General features: G+C 39.8%; 1 protein-coding gene across 2 annotated transcripts in view; it reads right to left on the bottom strand.

Moving 5' to 3' along the window:
- Positions 1 to 14,125, bottom strand: part of GPR176 (G protein-coupled receptor 176) — an 83,493-nt gene extending 69,368 nt beyond the window's left edge. The window contains exons 1-2 of one of the 2 annotated variants that reach the window (XM_064485748.1): positions 13,943 to 14,125; positions 13,056 to 13,384 (exon numbers count right to left, since the gene is read on the bottom strand). In XM_064485748.1, the coding sequence (XP_064341818.1) occupies positions 13,056 to 13,227 (172 nt within the window). In that variant the 5' untranslated portion in view covers positions 13,228 to 13,384; positions 13,943 to 14,125. Of the gene's footprint in view, positions 1 to 13,055 lie in introns of both variants that reach the window. The other variant, XM_010989335.3, reaches the window with a different exon arrangement.
- Between the last annotated feature and the right edge of the window lie 5,871 nt (positions 14,126 to 19,996).

Genomic DNA, 19,996 nt, shown 5'->3' with positions numbered 1-19,996 from the left:
TATAGCACAGGGAACTATATTCAATACCTTGTAGCAACTCGTGGAGTGAAACTGTTCTGGAGGTCACTTCTGCAGCCAAGATCTCACAGAACCCAACAGAAAAAGGAGATGGACACACCACCAAAAATTTACAAACACAAAAGGAAATGATCCACCACAAGAGAGAATCAGCAGATACAATAAGCATCTCAAGGTAACAATCTGAAATAACATATTTGAAATTATAGAAGAGGGAATTAAAACCACAAAAAAAAGAGAATAAGACAAAAGAGTATCGACTGATACTCTCCTGCTGTGTGTGCTTATACCTTCAACTTTTCTAAATGCCTTACATGCAATAACAGGCTTCCCTATATGATGATGTCACTAGAGGCTCCAAAAGATCCATTCCACCCATTTCTCCCCATCACCTGTTCAATTTAGTCACCTTTTTTCCTTAAGGTAGTGAACTTTTTTAAAAAGTACCCTTAAAGGTCAATATACTAATGCAGTAACATCTGTTAACATCTACGTCTAAAGTGATTTTTTTTTTTTTGGTATGCCACCATGAAGGAATGGAATTCAATTTCTGTTAAGTTTGGAAGACAGAAGACAAGTAAGTAACTCAGAATAAGGTCACTGGGCATCCAAAAGGACAAGAAAACAAGAGGTATCTGAAAAGAGGTGAAATGAATACAAGAAAGTAAAAACTCTAAAAACGGGTGTTGATTTTCCAAAGATAATTTTCCTATTTTTTAGTTTTGCCAATGGTAAATCCTTAATTTTAAATTTTGCCTGGAGTCACTCATATCTTTCAGTCCAGCTAAAAGTTCCTCTAAGTTTTTTTACTTTATAAATAATAAAGATTTTCTGTGAAAACCATTTTATTGCCAAGAAACTTCCAGATTGGAACTTCCAGCCAATCTGGAAGCTTCTTGGCAATAAAATGGTTTTCACAACAGCTTCCAGTCACTACCAATCTAAATGGCTTATTCAGAAAACTGACACGTAGAGAAACTCTTCAACAAACACTACAGATGAGATCATTTCAGAGACTTGAATACCCCAGAGAAAAAGAGCCACATCTGTTTGTTCCCATTTTGAGACAAATTGTCCTCCCTTTCTACAAAATCCCACACAATAAAGTAAAAGTATATGTCTTGCAGAACGATGAATATTTGGAGTTGATATTCTGGGACCAAAAAAAATTAAAAAATGAAAATTTCCAGACAGTAAATTAGTTGCTTTGTCTACCAGCATCAAAAACGTTCTATAATGCCTTAACTATCAACACATGCAGGCATGCGTCAGAGATACTATGGATTCCGTTCCAGACCAATGCAATAAAGGGGATGTTGCAGTAAAGTGAGTCACACAGTATTTTTAGTTTCCCAGTATATATAGAAGTTATGTTCATACTATACTGTAGTCTGTGGTGTGGAATAGTATGTCTAAAAAAAAGTACATACCTTAATTTAAAAATACTTTATCGCTAAAAAGAAAAGAAACCTGCTAACCCTCATCTGAGCCTTCAGCAAGTCATATTTTTTTTGCTGGTGAGGGTCTTGCTTTCATGTTGACGGCTGCTGACTGATTAGGATGGTGGTGGCTGAAGCCTGGGGTGGCTCTGGCAATTTTTTAAAACAAGACAACAATAAAGTCTGCCTCATTGATTGACTCTTCTTTTCATGAACAATTTCTCTGTAGCATGCAATGCTGTTTGACAAGGTTTTCCCCACAGTAGAACTTCTTTCAAAATTGGAATCAATCCTCTCAAACTCTGCCACTGCTTTATCAACTAACTTTATGTCATATTCTAAAGTCTTTGTTGTAAGTTCAACAATCTTCACAGCATCTTCACCAGAAGATTCCATCTCAAGAAACCACTTTCTTTGCTCATTCATGAGAAGCAATTCCTCATCTATTAAAGTTTGATCATAAGACTATAGCAATTCAGTCACATCTTCAGGCTCCACTTGTAATTCTAGTTCTCTTGCTATTTCCCCCACAACTGCAGTCACTTCCTCCACTGCAGTCTGTAAACCTTCAAAGTCATCCATGAGGGTTGGAATCAACTCCTTCTAAACTTCTGTTAATGTTGATAGTTTGACCTATTCTCTTAAATCCCAAATATTCTAATTGGCATCTAGAATGGTGAATCCTTTCCAGAAAGTTTTCGATTTACTTTGTCCAGATCCATCAAAGGAATCACTGTCCATGGCAGCTACAACCTAACAACGTGTAAGGTTAAAGAATAAGACTTGAAAGTCTAAAGTACTTCTTGATCTATGGGCTGCAGAATGGATGTTGTATGAGCAGGCAAGAAAACAACATGAATCTCATTGTACATCTCCATCAGAGCTCCTGGGTGACAAGGAGCACTGTCAAAGAGCAGTAATTTTTAAAAGGAATCTTTTCTTCTGAGCACTAAGTCTTAATAGTGGACTTAAAATAGTCAGTAAACCATGTCGTAAACAGATGTGCTGCCATTTGTTATTCACTTACAGAGCACAGGCAGAATAGAATTGGCTTAATTCTTTAGGGCTCTAAAATTTCCAGAATGGTCAATGAATACTGGCTTCAACTTCAAGTCACCAGCTGCATTAGCCCCTAACAAGAGTCAGTTGTTCTTTGAAGCTTTGAAACCAGGCATTGACTTCTCCACTCTGCCTCCTAGATGGCATCTTCTTCCAATATAAAGTTGCTTTGTCTATATGAAAATCTGTTGTTTAGTGCAGCACTGTCACTCATTATCTGAGCTAGATCTTCTGGATAACTTGCTGCAGCTTCTACTTCAGCATTTGCTGCTTCATCTTACAGCACTTTTATGTAATGCAGGCAGCTTCTTTCCTTAAACCTCATGAACCAACCTCTACTAAGCTTCAAACTTTTCTTCTGAAGCTTCCTTACCTCTCTCAGCCTTCACTGAATTGAAGAGAGCAGGGCTTTGCTCTGGATTAGGCTTTGGCTTAAGGGAATGTTGTGGCTGGTTTGATCTTCTATCCCTGAAAATTTCTCCGTATCAGCAATGAGGCTGGTTTAGCTTTCTTATCATTTGTGTGTTCACTGGAGTAGCACTTTTAATTTCCTTCAAGAACTTTTCCTTTGCATTTATAAATTGGCTAACAGTCTGGCACAAAAGGCGTAGCTTTCAGCCTATTTTTGGCTTTCAACATGCCTTCCTCACTAAGCTTAATCATTCTAGCTTTTAATTTGCAACTCTTTCTTTGACTTGAACACTTAGATGTCATTGCAGAGTTATTAATTGGCCTAATTTCAATATTGTTGTGTCTCAGGGAACAGGTAGGCCTGAGGACAGGGAGAGAGATGGGAATGGTCATGCAGTACAGTGGTCAGAACACACACAACATTATGGATTAAATTTGCAGTCTTATATGGTTGCAGTTCATGGCATTCCCAAAACAATTATAATAGGAACATCAAAGATCACTGATCACCATACAAACATAATAATGATGAAAAAGTTTGAAATATTGCCAAGAATTACCAAAATGTAACACAAAAACACAAAGTTAGCAAATGCTGTTCAAAAAATGGCACTGAAAGATTGCTCAACGTGGGTTGCCACAAACCTTCAATTTGTGAAAGATTCAATTATATTTGAAACACAATAAAGCAAAGCACAACAAAACAAGGTATACTTGTGAAAGAAAAAATGTTTAATTGTCAGTTTATGATGTGTTAATTTCAGGTGTACAACATAGTTATTCAGTTACACATAAATATATATATATATTCTTTTCATATTATTTTTCAGTATAGGCTACTACAAGATATTGAATACAGTTCTCTGTGCTATACAGTAGGACCTTGTTGTTTATCGATTTTATATATAGTAGTTAGTATCTGAAAACCCCAAACTCCCAATTTATCCTTCCACCCTCCTCTTTCTCCCCTGGTAACCATAAGTTTGTTCTCTATGTCTGTGAGTCTGTTTCTGTTTTGTAAATAAGTTCATTTGTGTCACTTTTTTAGATTCTACATATAACTGATATCATGTGGTATTTGTCTTTCACTTTCTGGCTTACCTTATTTAGTATAATGATCTCCAGGTCCATTCATGTTGCTGCAAATGGTGTTATTTTATTCTTTTTTACAGCTGAGTAGTATTCCATTGTGTATATATACCACAACTTCTTTATCCAGTTATCTGTTGATGAAGTTAGGTTGCTTCCATGTCTTGGCTATTGTAAATAGTGCTGCTATGAACATTGGGGTGCATGTATCCTTTGGAATTAGAGTTTCCTCTGAATATATGCCCAGGGGTGGGACTGCTGGATCATATGGTAAGTCTCTTTTCAGTTTTTTAAGGAATCTTCATACTGTTTTCCGTAACAGCTGCACCAAACTACACTCCCATCAACAGTGTAGGAGGGTTCCCTTTTCTCCACACCCTCTCCAGCATTTATCATTTGTGGACTTTTTAATGGTGGCCATTGTGACTGGTGTGAGGTGATACCTCATTGTAGTTTTGATTTGCATTTCTCTGATAATTAGTGATAAATGAACATTTTTTCATGTGCCTATTGGCCATCTGTATGTCTTCACTGGAGAAATGTTTGTGTACGTCTTCAGCTCATTTTTGGATTGGGTTTTTGTTGTTGTTGTTGTTGTTACTGAGTTGTATGAGCTGTTTGTATATCCTGGAAATTAAGTCCTTGTCAGCCTCATCTTTTGCAAATATTTTCTCCCATTCTGTAGGTTGTCTTCTGGTTTTATTTGCTGTGCAAAAGTTTATGTTTAATTAGGTCCCATTTATTTTTGCTCTTATTTATATTGCCTTGGTAGACTGCCCTGGGAGAACATTGCTAAGATTTATATCAGAGAATGTTTTGCCTATGTTCTCTTCTAGGTTTATGGTGTCCTTATGTTTAAGTCTTTAAGCCATTTTGAGTTTATTTTTGTGTATGGTGTGAGGGGGTGTTATAAACTCATTCATTTACATGCACCTGTCTAGCTTTCCCAACACCACCTGTTGAAAAGACTGCCTTTTCTACATTGTGTATTCTTGCCTCCTTTGTCAAAGATTAATTGACCATAGATGTGTGGATTCATTTCTAGACTCTCTATTGTGATCCACTGATCCACATGTCTGCATTTGGGCCAATTCCATGCTGTTTTAATTATTGTAGCTCTGGAGTATTGTCTGAAGTCTGGAAGGGTTATTCTTCCAGCCTCATTTTCTTCAGTATTGCTTTGGCATTTCTGGGTCTTTTGTGATTCCATACAAATATTAGGATTATTTGTTCTAGTTCTGTGAAAAATGTCCTAGGTAATTTGATACGAATCACATTAAATCTGTAGATTGCTTTGGGTAGTATGGCCATCTTAACAATATTAATTCTTCCAATCCAAAAGCATGGGAAATTTTTCCACTTCTTTAAATCATCTTTAGTTTCCTTAATCAGTGTTTTGTAGTTCTCCATGTATAAGTCTTTCACCTCCTTGGTCAGATTTATTCTTAAGTATTTTATTTTTTTGATGCAATTTTAGAAGGGATTTTTTATTTTTTACTTTACTGTTCTGATCTTTCAGTATTAGTGTAAAGAAATACAACATATTTATGTATGTTAATCTTGTATCCTGATACCTTGCTGAATTCGTTTATCAGTAGATTTTGTGTGGAGTCTTTAGGGTTTTCTATATATAGTATGTCATCTGCATATAGTAATAATTTTACATCTTCCTTTCCAATTTGGATCCCTTTTATTTATTTTTCTTGTCTGATTATATTGGTAGGACTTCCAATACTTTGTTGAATAGAAGTGGTGAGAGTGGGCATCCTTGTCTTGTTCCAGATTTTAGTGGAAAGGCTTTCAACTTTTCACCATTGAGTATTATGTTGGCTGTGGGTTTATCATAAATAACTTTTATTATGTTGAGATATTTTCCCTCTATACCCACTTTGGTAAGAGTTTTTATCATAAATGGATGTTGAAATTTATCAAATGCCTTTTCTGCATCTATTGAGATGATCACGTGATTTTTTTCCTTTCTTTTTTTGATGTGTATCACATTGATTTGCATACATTGAACCATCCTTGTGTCCCTGGGATGAATCCAACTTGATCACAGTGTATGATCTTTTTTATGTGTTGCTGGATTCTGTTTGCTAATATTTTGCTGAGAATTTTTGCATCTATATTCTTCAAAGATATTGGCCTGTAATTTTCCTTTTTGGTAGTGTCTTTGTCTGGTTTTGGTATCAGGGCAATGGTGTCTTCATAGAATGAGTTTGGGAGTGTTTCCTCCTTAAAAAATAAGTTGACATGATATAAACACTGCTCTGATTGGGGAGGGTTACATTTCTAATCCTAAACAAAGGAGTTCTATATTTCTTAGCATGCGACCACAGACTAAGGTCCAGAACAAAACAGGACCAGATAAAACGGGGGAAAAAAAAGACCAAACTTTAAATATGTCTTTCTGCTCCAATGGGCTCATAGCTGTGGAAACATCTGTAAAAGTGAAATTGTTGAAAATATACCTGGAGTTAGTTGTTTTAGATCACAGCAGTTCTTTTCAGAAACAACATTAATGAAGCAGAGTTATGATATAGCCATCATTTATTAGCATCCTAGCAATTTCAAATTACTGATCCTTAACAGAGACAAGACATATTAGCACACATGAAAAGGGGCCTAATTGCTAGACTAGGTAAAGAATCTAGCAAACACAGAAAAAAGCAATTAACTATATTATAAGTCAGCCTCTTTTAATACACTGGATAGGTCATCCATCTCCTCTGTGCCTCTGGGAAAGCCTGTTTCTAGATTACGTTTTTAAAGAACATAAAGTAAATTGCCAGTGGGGAAAAATATATATTTTCCTCTTATTTACTCCTTGTCAAAGGTTTATGAAAATCCTTCAGTGTGACACTAGTGTCAAAAGTTTCCACAGGACCAACAAGAGTGCCAAGACAATTCAGTGGGGAAAGATGAGTCTTTTCAAGGAATGGTGCTGGGACACCTATATACTTACAGGTAAAAGAATGAATCTGGACCCCTAGTTCACATATGTACAAAAATTAACATACATGGACTAAAGACCTAAATGTAAAAGCTAAAACTGTAAATCTCTTAGAAGAAAAGAAAAGAATAAATCTTCGTAACCTTGGATTAGGCAATGGTTTCTTAGAAATGACACCAAAAACACAAGCAACAACAAAAAATTTTAGACAGACTGGACTTCATCAAAATTTAAAACTTTTGTGCTTCAAAGAACACAGTAATCAAACGAAAAGAAAACCCACAAAATGGGAGAAAATATTTGCAAATCATATATCAATAAAGGCCTACTATCTAAAACACACATTTGATCTTTGAAAACAGAGGTTTGAACTGCATAGTTCCACTTATATGCAGATTTTTTTCACTAAATATGTACTACAGTTCTATACAATCCATGGCTGATTGAATCCACGGATGCCAGAATCATGAGTACATACAGCTGACTAAAGTTATACTTGGATTTTTGACTGCCCAGAGGGTCAGTGACCCTCACTCCCGCATTGTTCAAGGGTCAACTGTATAAGGAACTCTTACAACTCAATGACAAAAAAGAACTCGATTTAAAAAAAGGCAAAAGATCTAAACAAACATTTTCCCGAAGATATGTAAATGGCCAATAAGGACAGGAAAACATGCTCAACGTTATTAGTCATTAGGAAAAGACAAATCAAAACCACAATGAGATACTTCTTAACATCCACCAGGATGGCTAGAATCAAAAAGACAAATAATAACAACTGTTGGTAGAGATGTGGAGAAATTAGAACCCTCATACGGTGCTGGTGGGAATAGAAAATGATGCAGCCACATTGCAAAGCAGTCTGGCAGTTCCTAAAAAAGATAAACAGAGTTACCATATGACCCAGAAATTTCACTCTTGCTAAATACCCAAGAGAACTGAAAATATTATGTCCACACAAAAATTACACAAATGTTCAGAGGAGCATTACTCATAGTAGCCACAAAGTGGAAACAACCCAGATGTCCATCAATGAATGAATGAAGAAAGAAAAGGCAGTGTATCCATACAATGGAATATTATTTTGCCACAGGAAAGGAATGAAGTATATGCTACAGCATGAATGAAATTTGAAAACATTATGCTAAGTGAAAGAAGACAATTACAAAGAACCACATATCATATGAGTCCATACAAATGAAAAGTCCAGAACCATCAAATCCACTGAGACAGAAAGTAGATTAGTGGCTGTTGAAGGCTCGGGGTATTGAGGGGAAATGGAAAGCAACTACTAACGAGTATGTGATTTCTTTGGGGGGTAATAAAAATGTCCTGGAATTTGATAGTAGTGATGGTTGCATAACTCTGTGAATATACTAAAAACCACTGAACTGTATACTATAATGGGTTGAATTGTGTAGTATACGCATTTAATCTCAATAAAGTTTTCAAGTTTTCACAATAGAATTTAATTTTCAGAGGAACTGAAAAGTGGAGGCTATATACCCTGAGCATCTAGAAAGAAGCAAAAGGTTACCAAATTGTTTAACTCAGATGGAGATCAGATTGATTACCTTATAAAAGAATGGGGCTGATGCATATATTATGTGGAAATCAAAGGCAACATGAGGCAATTTGAGTCAATACATTAGGAGTTCACCTACCAAGGCTGTTATCTAGCGACCTCATCATTTCATACTGCTTAGGCCAATTCAGGACACCTTACTCTTGATGTAGTCTACTAGGCTTCCAGGTATACCAAAAACAGAAAAAGCAGATATAATAAGGCTGTTGATATTATGTTATTATTTGTTATAATTATGCCAACATATTATTATATATTGTTATAAGGCTGTTAATAATACATTATTATTGGCTATAATTATGACCAATATATTATATTATTATATACAATTATTAAAAATCATCCTGTGCAGTTATGAATTCTAAGCACAATTAGTATTAACGTTGTTTCTATCAAACATTTAACCGAGGAACTCCAACAATTATCCAGTTGTTATCGGTTTAATCAACTAGTATCAAAAGCACAAGCATAATTCTCTTTCAAACAAGTACCATGAACATTGCTGGTGCCCAATATAATTTTGCTTAAAGACTACAAACAATCATAAGCAAAAATGGTGTTTATCCATATCATCTGTCAAATGAATTCAATAAGTAATTTCCCCCCTCTTTCCTTTGAAATGATTACTGCAATAACCCCTCAACGAATCAGGCAACAGACAGGTTGGACCTTTACTTTGGGTCATCAATTTCACACCCATTCACTACAGACTACTGCTAAGGAAAGGGGAGACAGGTTAAAAATAAGAACCATACATATGATGGTTTGGCAAGAGGAAGGTAGGCTGATTTCTCTCTTTTAAAATAACTTTTAGGGTAGGATATATACTTGTTGGCTATTATCTACAGTACTAATTTCCTTCAAATAAGAGCAATTTATAAAAATCTAAATGCCTCCAATGATGATAACAACCAATAACAAGCAATTTGTGCAGAAGGAGCTTAAAGGTAACAGACTAGGTCATAACCACTGAGCTTTTTCAAGTCAAAGCGTTACTAGGGCTGCTGTCCCAGAATCATATCCCCTGCCCCTCCCTCAACAGAAACCAATTACTCTTATCTAAGTTTCAGGAGAAAGGTGCAAAGCAAAAAAGCAGTAACTTTTTAGAGTTAGAACCAACGAGGCCCAAGATGGTGGAGAATTTGACTTCCAGTGGACCTTTAGCCTCATTATACACTCACTATAATATATTAGCATGCTAAATGACACATCCACCAGTGCCATGACAGTTGATGACTACCATGACAAAAACCCAAAAAGCCTATGTAAGGAATAAAAAGGAGAGTTGCATCAGTTCTGGGTCCAACTCATAGATATCTTCTGTTTTCGGATAACTCATGAATATTCTTCCCAGTCTTCCCAATTCCCTCCCTTTCACCTTGACCCTACTGTATATTTGGGTTGAGAAGTTGATTTGCGAACTAAGTCCCTGCTTATCCATTCTCTGGCCATTGAATAAAGCATGTGCATCCCAGTCTCAGCATCAGTTTTGTTACTGGCCATGGAAATCTGATCAGAAAAAGAACCTCCCTGACCAGAGTGGGGATCTTAGCCGGGCCAGGGCCTGACCAATCCAGTAACAAAAGCACCAGAGAGGGGTCCAACTCTCTAGGTACTTAAATTGTAAATCCAAGAGAATGAGAGAGAGAGAAAGATCAACTCTGAGGAGTTAGATCCAAAACACTTATTGGAAATGATGGTTCCAATTATTTCTGAGTATTTGACTTCATATTGTTCACTACTAAAAGTGGTCTTTGCTATCCATATATTTACCAAAGGGCAATCTAAATTATCTGACTCTCTTTCAAAATCTACAGTATATCTGAAGATACCCCAAGATGTTACATAAAGAAGGCTGAGAAACACTAGTTTACACAAACCTTCAAAAGTCATTATTTGAATATTATATACAATTCTTAAGTTCATTTCCAACACAGCAAATAATGTTCCCGCTGGTTGGAATATTATAGTCATTCCAAATTGTTGGGGATTTATCCTCATACAGGGCACTAAAACAGTTTTCAAAAAGAGCTGCAAGACACCAATAGCACAAAGGAATTATTTTCACATAATAGTAGGCATCTGGAAATCCCAACGAAAAGTTTTATTTACAGAATGTGGAAAATATATTTGGATTTATTTAAAGGGAAAAACTCACGCATCTGTGTTTGGGGATGGGGAAACAAGTAGATTAAATCAGTGTCATACGCTCTTCTAAATGCTACTTCACCCTTCATTTACTTTTCAGCCTTATCGATTGTTCTGGGATTTTTCTCTATTTTGGGGCTTCATGAAACTATGTCTCCCAAGATTACTTGCCTTGCAACTGACTGCACATGGCTTTGGAACTTAAACTCTGAGCCTCAACTGGCATTACCAGGATTCGATGACATAGATATGTTTGTATGGGTCAAATCCTCAGAGAACAATGAATCAAGAATACCAGTAACAATTGCACAGGGCAATGTTACTTAACTAAGCTTTTAAGGAAACCAGAAAGGCCTTTCACTTTTGCACAAATTCTCAGACTCTTGATTTCTAGAAATGTAACTATATTTATACTTTTTCTGAAAATAAAAAGAAGCAAATGGAATTCTCTTTTAGGAGGGCCCAAGTCTTGTGCAAGGGGGAATTCTGGCTAGGCCAAGTCAGGCATAACCAAAGATCAAGGGCAAAATTAGTTTCCTCTTTGAAGACATCCACAAGAGCAGTTTTTGCGTATCAATTAATGTTCCATGTGGAAAGAGTTGAATTAAGGGCACCTAGGAATTCCTGACTCTAATGCAAGTTACAAGAATAGCAAGTACCTCAGAAGCAGAACTAACATTTGTTAAATGTGCTCTATTTGCTCTGCCCTTTACATACATGCTCTGTCTTCTACTTCAACAGTACTCAAATTTTTAGAATCAAACTATGGGAAAATGTCTCCCAGCAACATCATTCTTCAGGGTTAAAGTTACCAGTGGAGAAAACAAAATAAAATAACCAAACCATACACACACACACACATACACACATACACACACACACACACACACACATACACACACACAGAGAAAAATGCAGCCACTTCTACTGCCTCCCCAATAATCTTCAATTTCAGTAACTGGACAATACTAGAATTTAACTCTCAGTAATCTACAGTGCACTGTGCCTGGTACCTAGGAGGTGTTCAATGTTTGTTATTTGTTAAATGAATATTGAAAATATTTGGGACACAAGTTTTTGCTTTGTTAACATGCATTTATAACATATTCACTCATAAAAACATATCTTAACATACACACACAAATCTAGACATAGCCACACTGATGTCAACTCCTGAAAATGCCCTCATGACAAAAAATGGAAGATAAATATTATGCTAGAGTGGGACAGGATGATGACAATTAGAGAAAGTATGAAGGGAAATTCCAAATACAATTCTTCCACAGTCTTTTTTTTTTTTGGTATTACGTTGTATTATTTATTCTTTTTATTTTTTTAATTGAAGTATAGTTGATGCTTCATAGTCTTTTTGATGTCAATTATCTTGGTTTTCACGGAAATTCACAGGTGTCTACAAACAGTAATCTATTTCTACTTTGAAACTTCAAAACTGCTCTTGGCCAGAATATCACACATAATCATGAACAATCTTTTCACATCTTCATAAATGCCACATCAGAGAATTTACACTTGAAGGGAAGACACATATTTACAGGTAATATGCAATATGTTCAACAAACCCTACAAAGGTGAATACTGACTATCATTCATTTAAAGAGGAGCTACAAGAAGTACCGGTAACTCTCACACTCGTGGACAAACATTTTTACTAACCACTCATTTCAGTTCGTTAATCTTTTCTTCTCCAAACAAGTATTCCTTAATTTGTTGTGTGTCGTGTTTTGGGTTTTTTACCCTGTACTTCAAACAAAACATAGGGAGAGTAGTAGACTGGGACTTTGTTTGGCGGTTTTAAAAAATATGAAGACAACAGAGGTTAACTCCACAGGGTTGTTTACCATCAGGTCGGTGTTCGGAAGAAGCAAACCATTTAAAAACCGCGCAACATAATGCTCTTTCCAAAAAAATTTTATAGACAAGGAATAGATGGGAGCGCAAAACAGATCAGTCATCAGCAACAAAACAGAAGCTTTGTTGCTCGCTATCTGTAAACAAAAGCTCCAGCCATTACAAAGTGGGCACAATCCCGTGCCCATCCCAAAGCGTTCCGCAAGGGCCGCCTGGAGAAGCTGACCTCCGAGCGGACCAGGCAATGGTCCCCAAGCCGGGACAAAGCCCTACGAACTCTTCTGCTTCCAGCTTAGGGGCTGGAGTCGACCGTCCCTTTTTAACTTCCCTGCAGTTACTCTAGCATGCTTAAACCTCCTTCAACTATCTGCACTGTGCCAGGCACCCAGAAACCTACGGCGGCTCCGGCAACCCCCGATCCCGGGTCTTCGAGCCAGCGCCCTTGGGGAAGCCCACCCTAGAGGCGCCCCCGCGGGCGTCTTACCGAGCAGCGAGCCTATGAAGATGACGACCTGCACGGTGGTGGTGAACTGGCGGTACAGCTGCGCCTCGCCAAACTCCCCGAGCGCGCTGCGGTTGGCATCAGCAGTCTCAGCGTCCGACGCGTTGCGCGGCTCGCTGGCGTTTCGGTAGATCCAGCTGCCGTTATGCCCCATGGCGAGGCTGGGGCTCTTCCCGGGCGCCTGCCTCGGACCCCCGCGCCACTCTCTCCTGCCCCGGGCGCGGAGGACCGCCTAGGTTCCTTGTAGAGTCCTGGAGAACCCGGGGTCAGCCGCGGGTCCCCTCACGTCTCCACATTGCCAGCTCCGGCACCTGGGAGGCGAGGAGGGAGGAGAGGCTTCGCCTCATGCTGGTTCCCTCCTGGGTCCCCGTCAGCAGCCACATGAAGGCGGCATGGTCGGAGCTCGCCGAACGCCGTCCGTCCCTCCTCCTCCCGGGTGGTCAGCGCGGCCAAACCCACTCAGCAGAGAGATAAATACAGGGGGCATTTAAGGGTCAAGGTGGGCGCTTTCCACTCCCGCCTCCCCTGTCAACTTCTGCTCCTTCAACCCACTGAGGGCCGGGGCAGCCCTCTGGAGTCCCCTCTAGCTGACGCGCTCAGCTTCTCTCCTTAGAGGAAAGAGAACATTTGGCTGGAGCCGTTTTTCAGTCTTGTTGGCTTCAAGGCTGGATGGCGCTGGGAAACCCGCGAAATGCCCAAGTCAAATGCTTGGAGCCCCGAAGGGACCCCTGAGTCACGGACGGCGCCCGTGGTCCTAGTGAAATGCCCTGAACCTTCTCAACAGCCTCGCCCTCCGCGAGGGAGGGCCTCCGTCCCCCAGGACGCCCGCGCGGTCTCCTCCCGCCCAGCCCCTCGCTGGGGGTTCCCACCTCCCCCCTCGGCGTCGGCTGAAGGGACGCAGTTTCGCAGCCCCTCAGCCTCTGCACGGCCTGGTGTCCTCTTTCCCAGCCCCACTCCGGCACTCGGCTGCTGGGAAAGAGCGTCGCGGCCGTGCAGGAACACGGGAGGACGCCCCTAGAGGGGCAGGGACACGGTCTGCGCGACTGCCAGACTCCCGGCGAGCGCTTCGGGCAGCTGGGGGCGCGCGGCCCGCGGGGCGGTCCCGTGACGCACGTGGCCCCGCCCCCACGCCGAGGCCGCCGCGGGGCTGGCGCCATCTTCCACACCCCCTCCCCACAGCCAGTCCCGCCCCGGGATCGTGACCGCCGGGGAACGTGGGAGGCGCGGAGGATCACTGTCCGGCTGCCGTGGACAAGCTCGCGGCTCCTCTGTGCTTCGCTCAGTTTATTTCTGTCGTTAATGCTCGTCACCTGGGGCTGCCGGAGGCTGATAATTCCACGTCGCTGCCACTTGGGCAGAGAGCCCTGACCCTGTCGTCTCCGTCGGGCCTTGGGTGTAGCTGAAGCGTTTCAGAAAGATGAGATTTAAAAATCCAGTGCACGGTTTTCCTGGGCCTTTTTATTGAGTCTCATTTCTAAAACGTACACAATACAACCTGGGTCAGGTAGATTCCGGCAACGAAGAGGTGGGGAGGGAGCAACTTCCTGCCGGCTGATGCAAAAGGTTGGGAGGCTGGAGTGACCAAGTAAACCAGAAAAAACGGTAAAGTCAGAGAAGCCAAATGGGAAAAGGAACGTGTATGGTACTCAGAAAAAGGCTCAAGGGAAAGGAGAAACGGGAGGAAAAGACAGTAGAGGGCTTTGACATATTAACAGGTGGCACTAGGTCCCAGGACAATAACTCTTTTAAGAACTGATTAAAATTTCAGGGTTTTTCTGGGTTGTCTAAAGGCAGATCCGGCTACCATACACAGTGCTTTCACTGTCTTGTTATTACTCCAATAAATAACCCTTATTACTTACTCTTGAAAGGGCATAGGTCCAAGTCTTGTACATATTTGGATTCTCACAAAACTTGCACTTGCAGTCCTCTCTGTGAGCAGTTAGTTCAGACATTTTAGAGACGAAACGAAGGAAAGAAGAAAGCAAAAAAGAAAGACGGAAGGAAGGAAATGGAGGGGAAATTAATGATTAATTGTGCTTTCAAAAAAAAAAAAAGCCATTTCCAGTAGTTAAAATCTGTTGTGGGAATCCAAACATCTTTTCAAGATGAACCTCCTTTCACTGTAGTCATTACAAAACAGAATTTATAATAATATTAAGCAACAGCCAGCAGCACACTCCTTAGGAAAGGTGAGGGGAGAATGCATGAGATGTGTAGTAACAGTTGTAAAAATACCACTTTACCCACCTTCGCCTGCCATCCCTATTCAAAACTAATAAAAAGGATTGGGATAAAAATGTAGAAAAGATTGTTCAGTATTGCAGATATAAAGAGTGTTTAATAAAGCAAGAAACCTCTCCTTTTTGTATCTTGAAAAGATACAAGTAAATTCTTTCCAGCCTCTGTGTTGGTGTTGGGATATGGGGGTTAGTTGAATTAAGAAATAACATGATAAGCCGAGGTCACCATCATTCTCAGACTTGAGGAAGGACTGCCTTGTGAAAATACAGCACCAAGGAAGAGACTGGAGTAACATTATTTCTTATGGCCCTGTGCTACTCCAGTCTCTTTTTCACTGATTATAAGATAATTTAAGATTGACATAAGAGATTGGACATAGTTTAAATGTGTGTCAAAGTGTATGCAGTAGTGTTATTTATACCTGTCTGGTCATCACAAACTTAGTGGCTTAAATTACAACAGCAATGTTGGGGGACATGGCAGGCCAGTGTCGTGGGTGGTAAAAGAATTTACCAAAGGCAAAAGTTTAAGAGACAAGGAAAACATTTAATAGCTAAGCTGCTATAGGCAACAGCGGACCGCATAGACAGAGGTGCCTATGTGAGTGCTGAGGTGAATGTGCAGGGCCTTACTGAGGAAGGAGCTGTGAATGCAAAGTGATAAGGGAACAGATTTTTGGTTGGCTGTAAGTGAGGTAAAGGGCTTTGGTATATGGCAGGATAGTTGAATTTATGACCCCAAAAGATGAAGACATGGGCTGAGACAAGCAAGGTAGTGGAATTTATGACTCCTATAAGGAGGAAACGTGGGCTGAGACAGGTCAGCCTGAGCTACAGTGAGGTTAGCCATTTCCCAGGGCTGTTAATTTTGCTAAGGCAGACACATGTCAGGAAAAGATGTACTTTATCTTCCACAGAGGAACAGGCAGATGCTGGAAGTTTGGGGTTCACAGAGCCTTGGCAGGCACCAGTTGGCACCAAAAGCAATCACTTAATTTTGCTTACAGATATGCAGTTTGGGCCACTGAAACAGCTTAGCTCTGCTCCACATAGTATCAGCTGGGGCAGCTCAAAGTCAAGGCCGGAGTATGGAAACTGAAGGATTGTTAACTCACATGTCTGGCAGTTGATGCTGGCTATTGTTGGGACCTCAGCTGGGACTGTCAGCTGGAATACTTTTATGTGACCTCTCCATGTGGCTGCTTGGCTTCCTCAAAGCTTGGCAGCTATGTTCCAAAAATGAGCATCTCAAGATAGACTCCCAAGAGGACAAGGCAGAAGCTGGCTGACTTATATGACTCATCTCAGAAGTCACATAACATCACTTCTACCGTACTCTGTTGAAGCAGTCAAAAGCCACCACATCTAAGAAGAGAGGACAGAGACCACATCTCTCAATGGAAGGAGTGTCAACCGTATTATAAGAAGAGCATGTGGACAGAGATTGTTGCAGTGAGTCTCCAATAACCTGTTCCTTAATCATATACCTCCTGGGATTTGCTTAGGGAATTTTTTTCCTTCTTATAACCATGAGAAAATAGATACGATGCTTAATTTTATGTGTCAACTTAACAGGGCCAAGGTTGTCCATATTTGGCCAAATATTATTCTGAGTGTCTATTAAGATACTTCTGGATGGATTAACGTTTGAATCTGTAGATTGAGTAAAGATTGCCCTCAATGTGGGTGGGCCTCATCTAAACAGTTGAAGATCTGGCTAGAACATAAAAGCTGAGTGAGAGAGGATTCTCTCTCCTGACAACCTTTCATCTGGTATATCAGCTTTTCTCTGCCTTTGGAATCAACACATTGGCTCTTCTGGGTCCCAAGCCTGCCTGCTTTCAGACCACCATCAGCTTTCTTTTTTCTCAGGCCTTTAGATTGGGACTAGAACAATCTGTCCACTCTCCTGCATCTCCAGCTTACTGAATGCAGATCTTGGGACTTAGCCTCCATAATCACATGAGTCAATTCCTTATGATAAATATCTTTGGTAATTTTAAAAAGCCTATGTTCTTCTCTGTTTTTGTTTTTGTTTTTGTTTTTTTCTCTTATACTCCTGTGGTATTGTGGGAGGCAAAATTTGCATATAGGTGCTAATAATGTCATTCCATATCTGTAGAATGAAACAGAATCCACTTATGTTCAGAAGAATTCCTAGATTTCAACTGTCCTGGGAATTTACTGAAGCACAGGAAGGGGCTTGTGTTGGGGGAAGAAGAGATGGAATGGGATTTAGGGTAATTGCAAAGTCCAAGGGGAAGGTGAGGGAAGTGAGGAGGAAACTATGGGTTTTATTTTCCCTTCCTTCTTCCCTTTCTTCATTTTCGTCATTGACTGTCTCTTCCTTCTCCTTCTTGTCCCTCCCACCACACCTCACAAGGGCCTTCATGGCGTCTCACTAAAGGTGGAGAGAGGAGAAAAGCTGGGAGTATTTTGTGCTGATAAGCCCAAGCAGCTGCATGCTGAGAGGGGTCCTTATGGCCCCTGGCTACCCTCCTGGAATAGGTGGTTCATTTCCAAATGGCTATTTCTCTGCCTATATAAAAGACATAGACAATGCAAGTTATTATGCAAACATTACTAGTATTCAACAGTATCTTGCTCTCTTCTTCAGAGCACTCAGAGGACTGTTTTTGTCAGCTGCCTTTGCAAAGGGGCAGGGTCATGTGGTTATAATGACTAATGATAGGTGAGCAGAAGTGACGAATCATTTCTGGGCTGCAGCGGTGAAAAGCTGTGATTCTCAAGTCTTGCTGCCCTGCCATTGTGATTGTGGAAGGGGCCTTATGTTGAACTGGAAGAGCTGAAATATTGAAGCAGCCATTAGTTTCTGAATCACCATATTGGGGAGGGGAGTGCAGATGCCCTGGAGACCCACCCAGACCCACAGCAAATTTTTTATAAGTAAGAAATAAACCTTTATTGAACTAAACAACCAAGATTTTTGGAGCTGCTCATTATCACAGCATAACCCAGCCTATCCTGGCAGATACAGTTATGAAAAGTACGGCCTGCCTATTTAAGAGAGCATAGACTTCATTTCTAGGGTGTGGAAGGTATTGAGTCAGGACTTTAAAAAAAATCTCTGTGTATTCTGGTGGCAATAAGGATATCCCAGGCCCTTGTGAAATGAAAGTGGTAGCTGATAGTAAAGCCTCTGGGCATCTTGGAATTGAACGATTGGGCTTTTCATGTCTAAAAACATACTGGTCTCTGATAAATTTCTGTCATTTAAGGATCTTTTTTGGAGAGTATTTAAGCTTAGTACAGGTGATAACCGATTTTTTTTCTCCCTATAAACTCAGATTGTCTCTTTACAAAGGCACACCTACCAACTCCCTCAAGATAAAGAGTCTACTATGGGGGAGGGCGGCAGGGTGCAGCGGAGGCAGCATGATGTTTGTGTCAGCTGGACCAGGATTTGAATGCCTGCGCCCCCATTTTCACTTGTGACACTGGACAGTTACATCCCCTATCTAAACTCAGTTTCCTTCTCTACCAAGTAAGAATAAAAATGCCTATTTTGCAAGCCTGTTTGGAGGACAGTGAAATACCAACTTAATGAAAATTTCTAACAGTATCTGGCACACTGCAGGAAATCAATAAAGTGTAACTAAGTAATACTGATTCCTGTTTATTGATGCTTAAAGTCAACAAATATCTAAGGGGAAAAAAGCATCATCTTTAAATATTTTGAAGAATGCTCCCTTTGTAGATTTAAATAAATTGTTGCCTAATAGATCCTATTTTTCAAAAAAATGGGAGGACTACTTACTTTGCAATTAACGAAGGACAGAGTGACTTTTGGGGAAATTTTGCTTGAAGATTTAGAAGTCCAAAATTTAGCCTTTACACTATTGGGCTAAATATAGTACTTTATGGTTCTTTATGGTTTGGGGTATGTTAAATAAACATTAAAGCAATTATTTGTTTAAAAGATACTAATACAGTCCTTCATGTCATCTAAATGATCTCACTATGTGGACTGGGAAATAGTTTTCTACGGATATGAATCTATGAGTGTAATTCCTAATGCAGCTTCCCAATTTGTAATAGTCCTCCCACCTATGGTTTTCTATTAAACTCATCAAGAATATCTGAGAGGTGGGAGGTTGAATCCCCCTTCCCCCAGAAAGCCGCAGTAATTTCACACACACACACACACACACACACACACACACACACACACACACACACACACACAGTGATTATAAAGCAACCTGACTAATTTTTTAATAGCAAGTGTGCCAAAACTAAAATACCCATGAGTATTAGCACTTTTAAAGGAGTCACCTTGGGAAGCTGTTTTAACTTTTGAAGTATATCATGATTTCTCCACACTTTTTGGGGACTCTCTTTTATGTTTAACTTCAGAAGCTGGCACAATCTTTCCTGTATCATAATAGGAAACATTCTTTCCCTGATCGTAACAAATATGTCCTTTAAGAATAAATTTGGTTTTCTTGAAAGAGCCAAAAGTTATATAGGACCACTTCTGGTGATTTAAGTGATCAAGACAGTATCTTCTTTGCTAAAAGATGCGATCTGATTATAAAATACTACGACTCATAGTCTGACTTGGAAGTAATGGCACAGCTTTGGAATAAAAATATATATTTAACTTATTCCAGAACTTAAAGGACAAATTCATTAAGTATATAAATATGTAAATGCATA

The sequence above is a fragment of the Camelus dromedarius genome, chromosome 5, assembly GCF_036321535.1.
Source record: "Camelus dromedarius isolate mCamDro1 chromosome 5, mCamDro1.pat, whole genome shotgun sequence".
In the NCBI taxonomy this organism is placed as follows: Eukaryota; Metazoa; Chordata; class Mammalia; order Artiodactyla; family Camelidae; genus Camelus; species Camelus dromedarius.
This window is presented reverse-complemented; position numbering and strand designations above follow the sequence as displayed.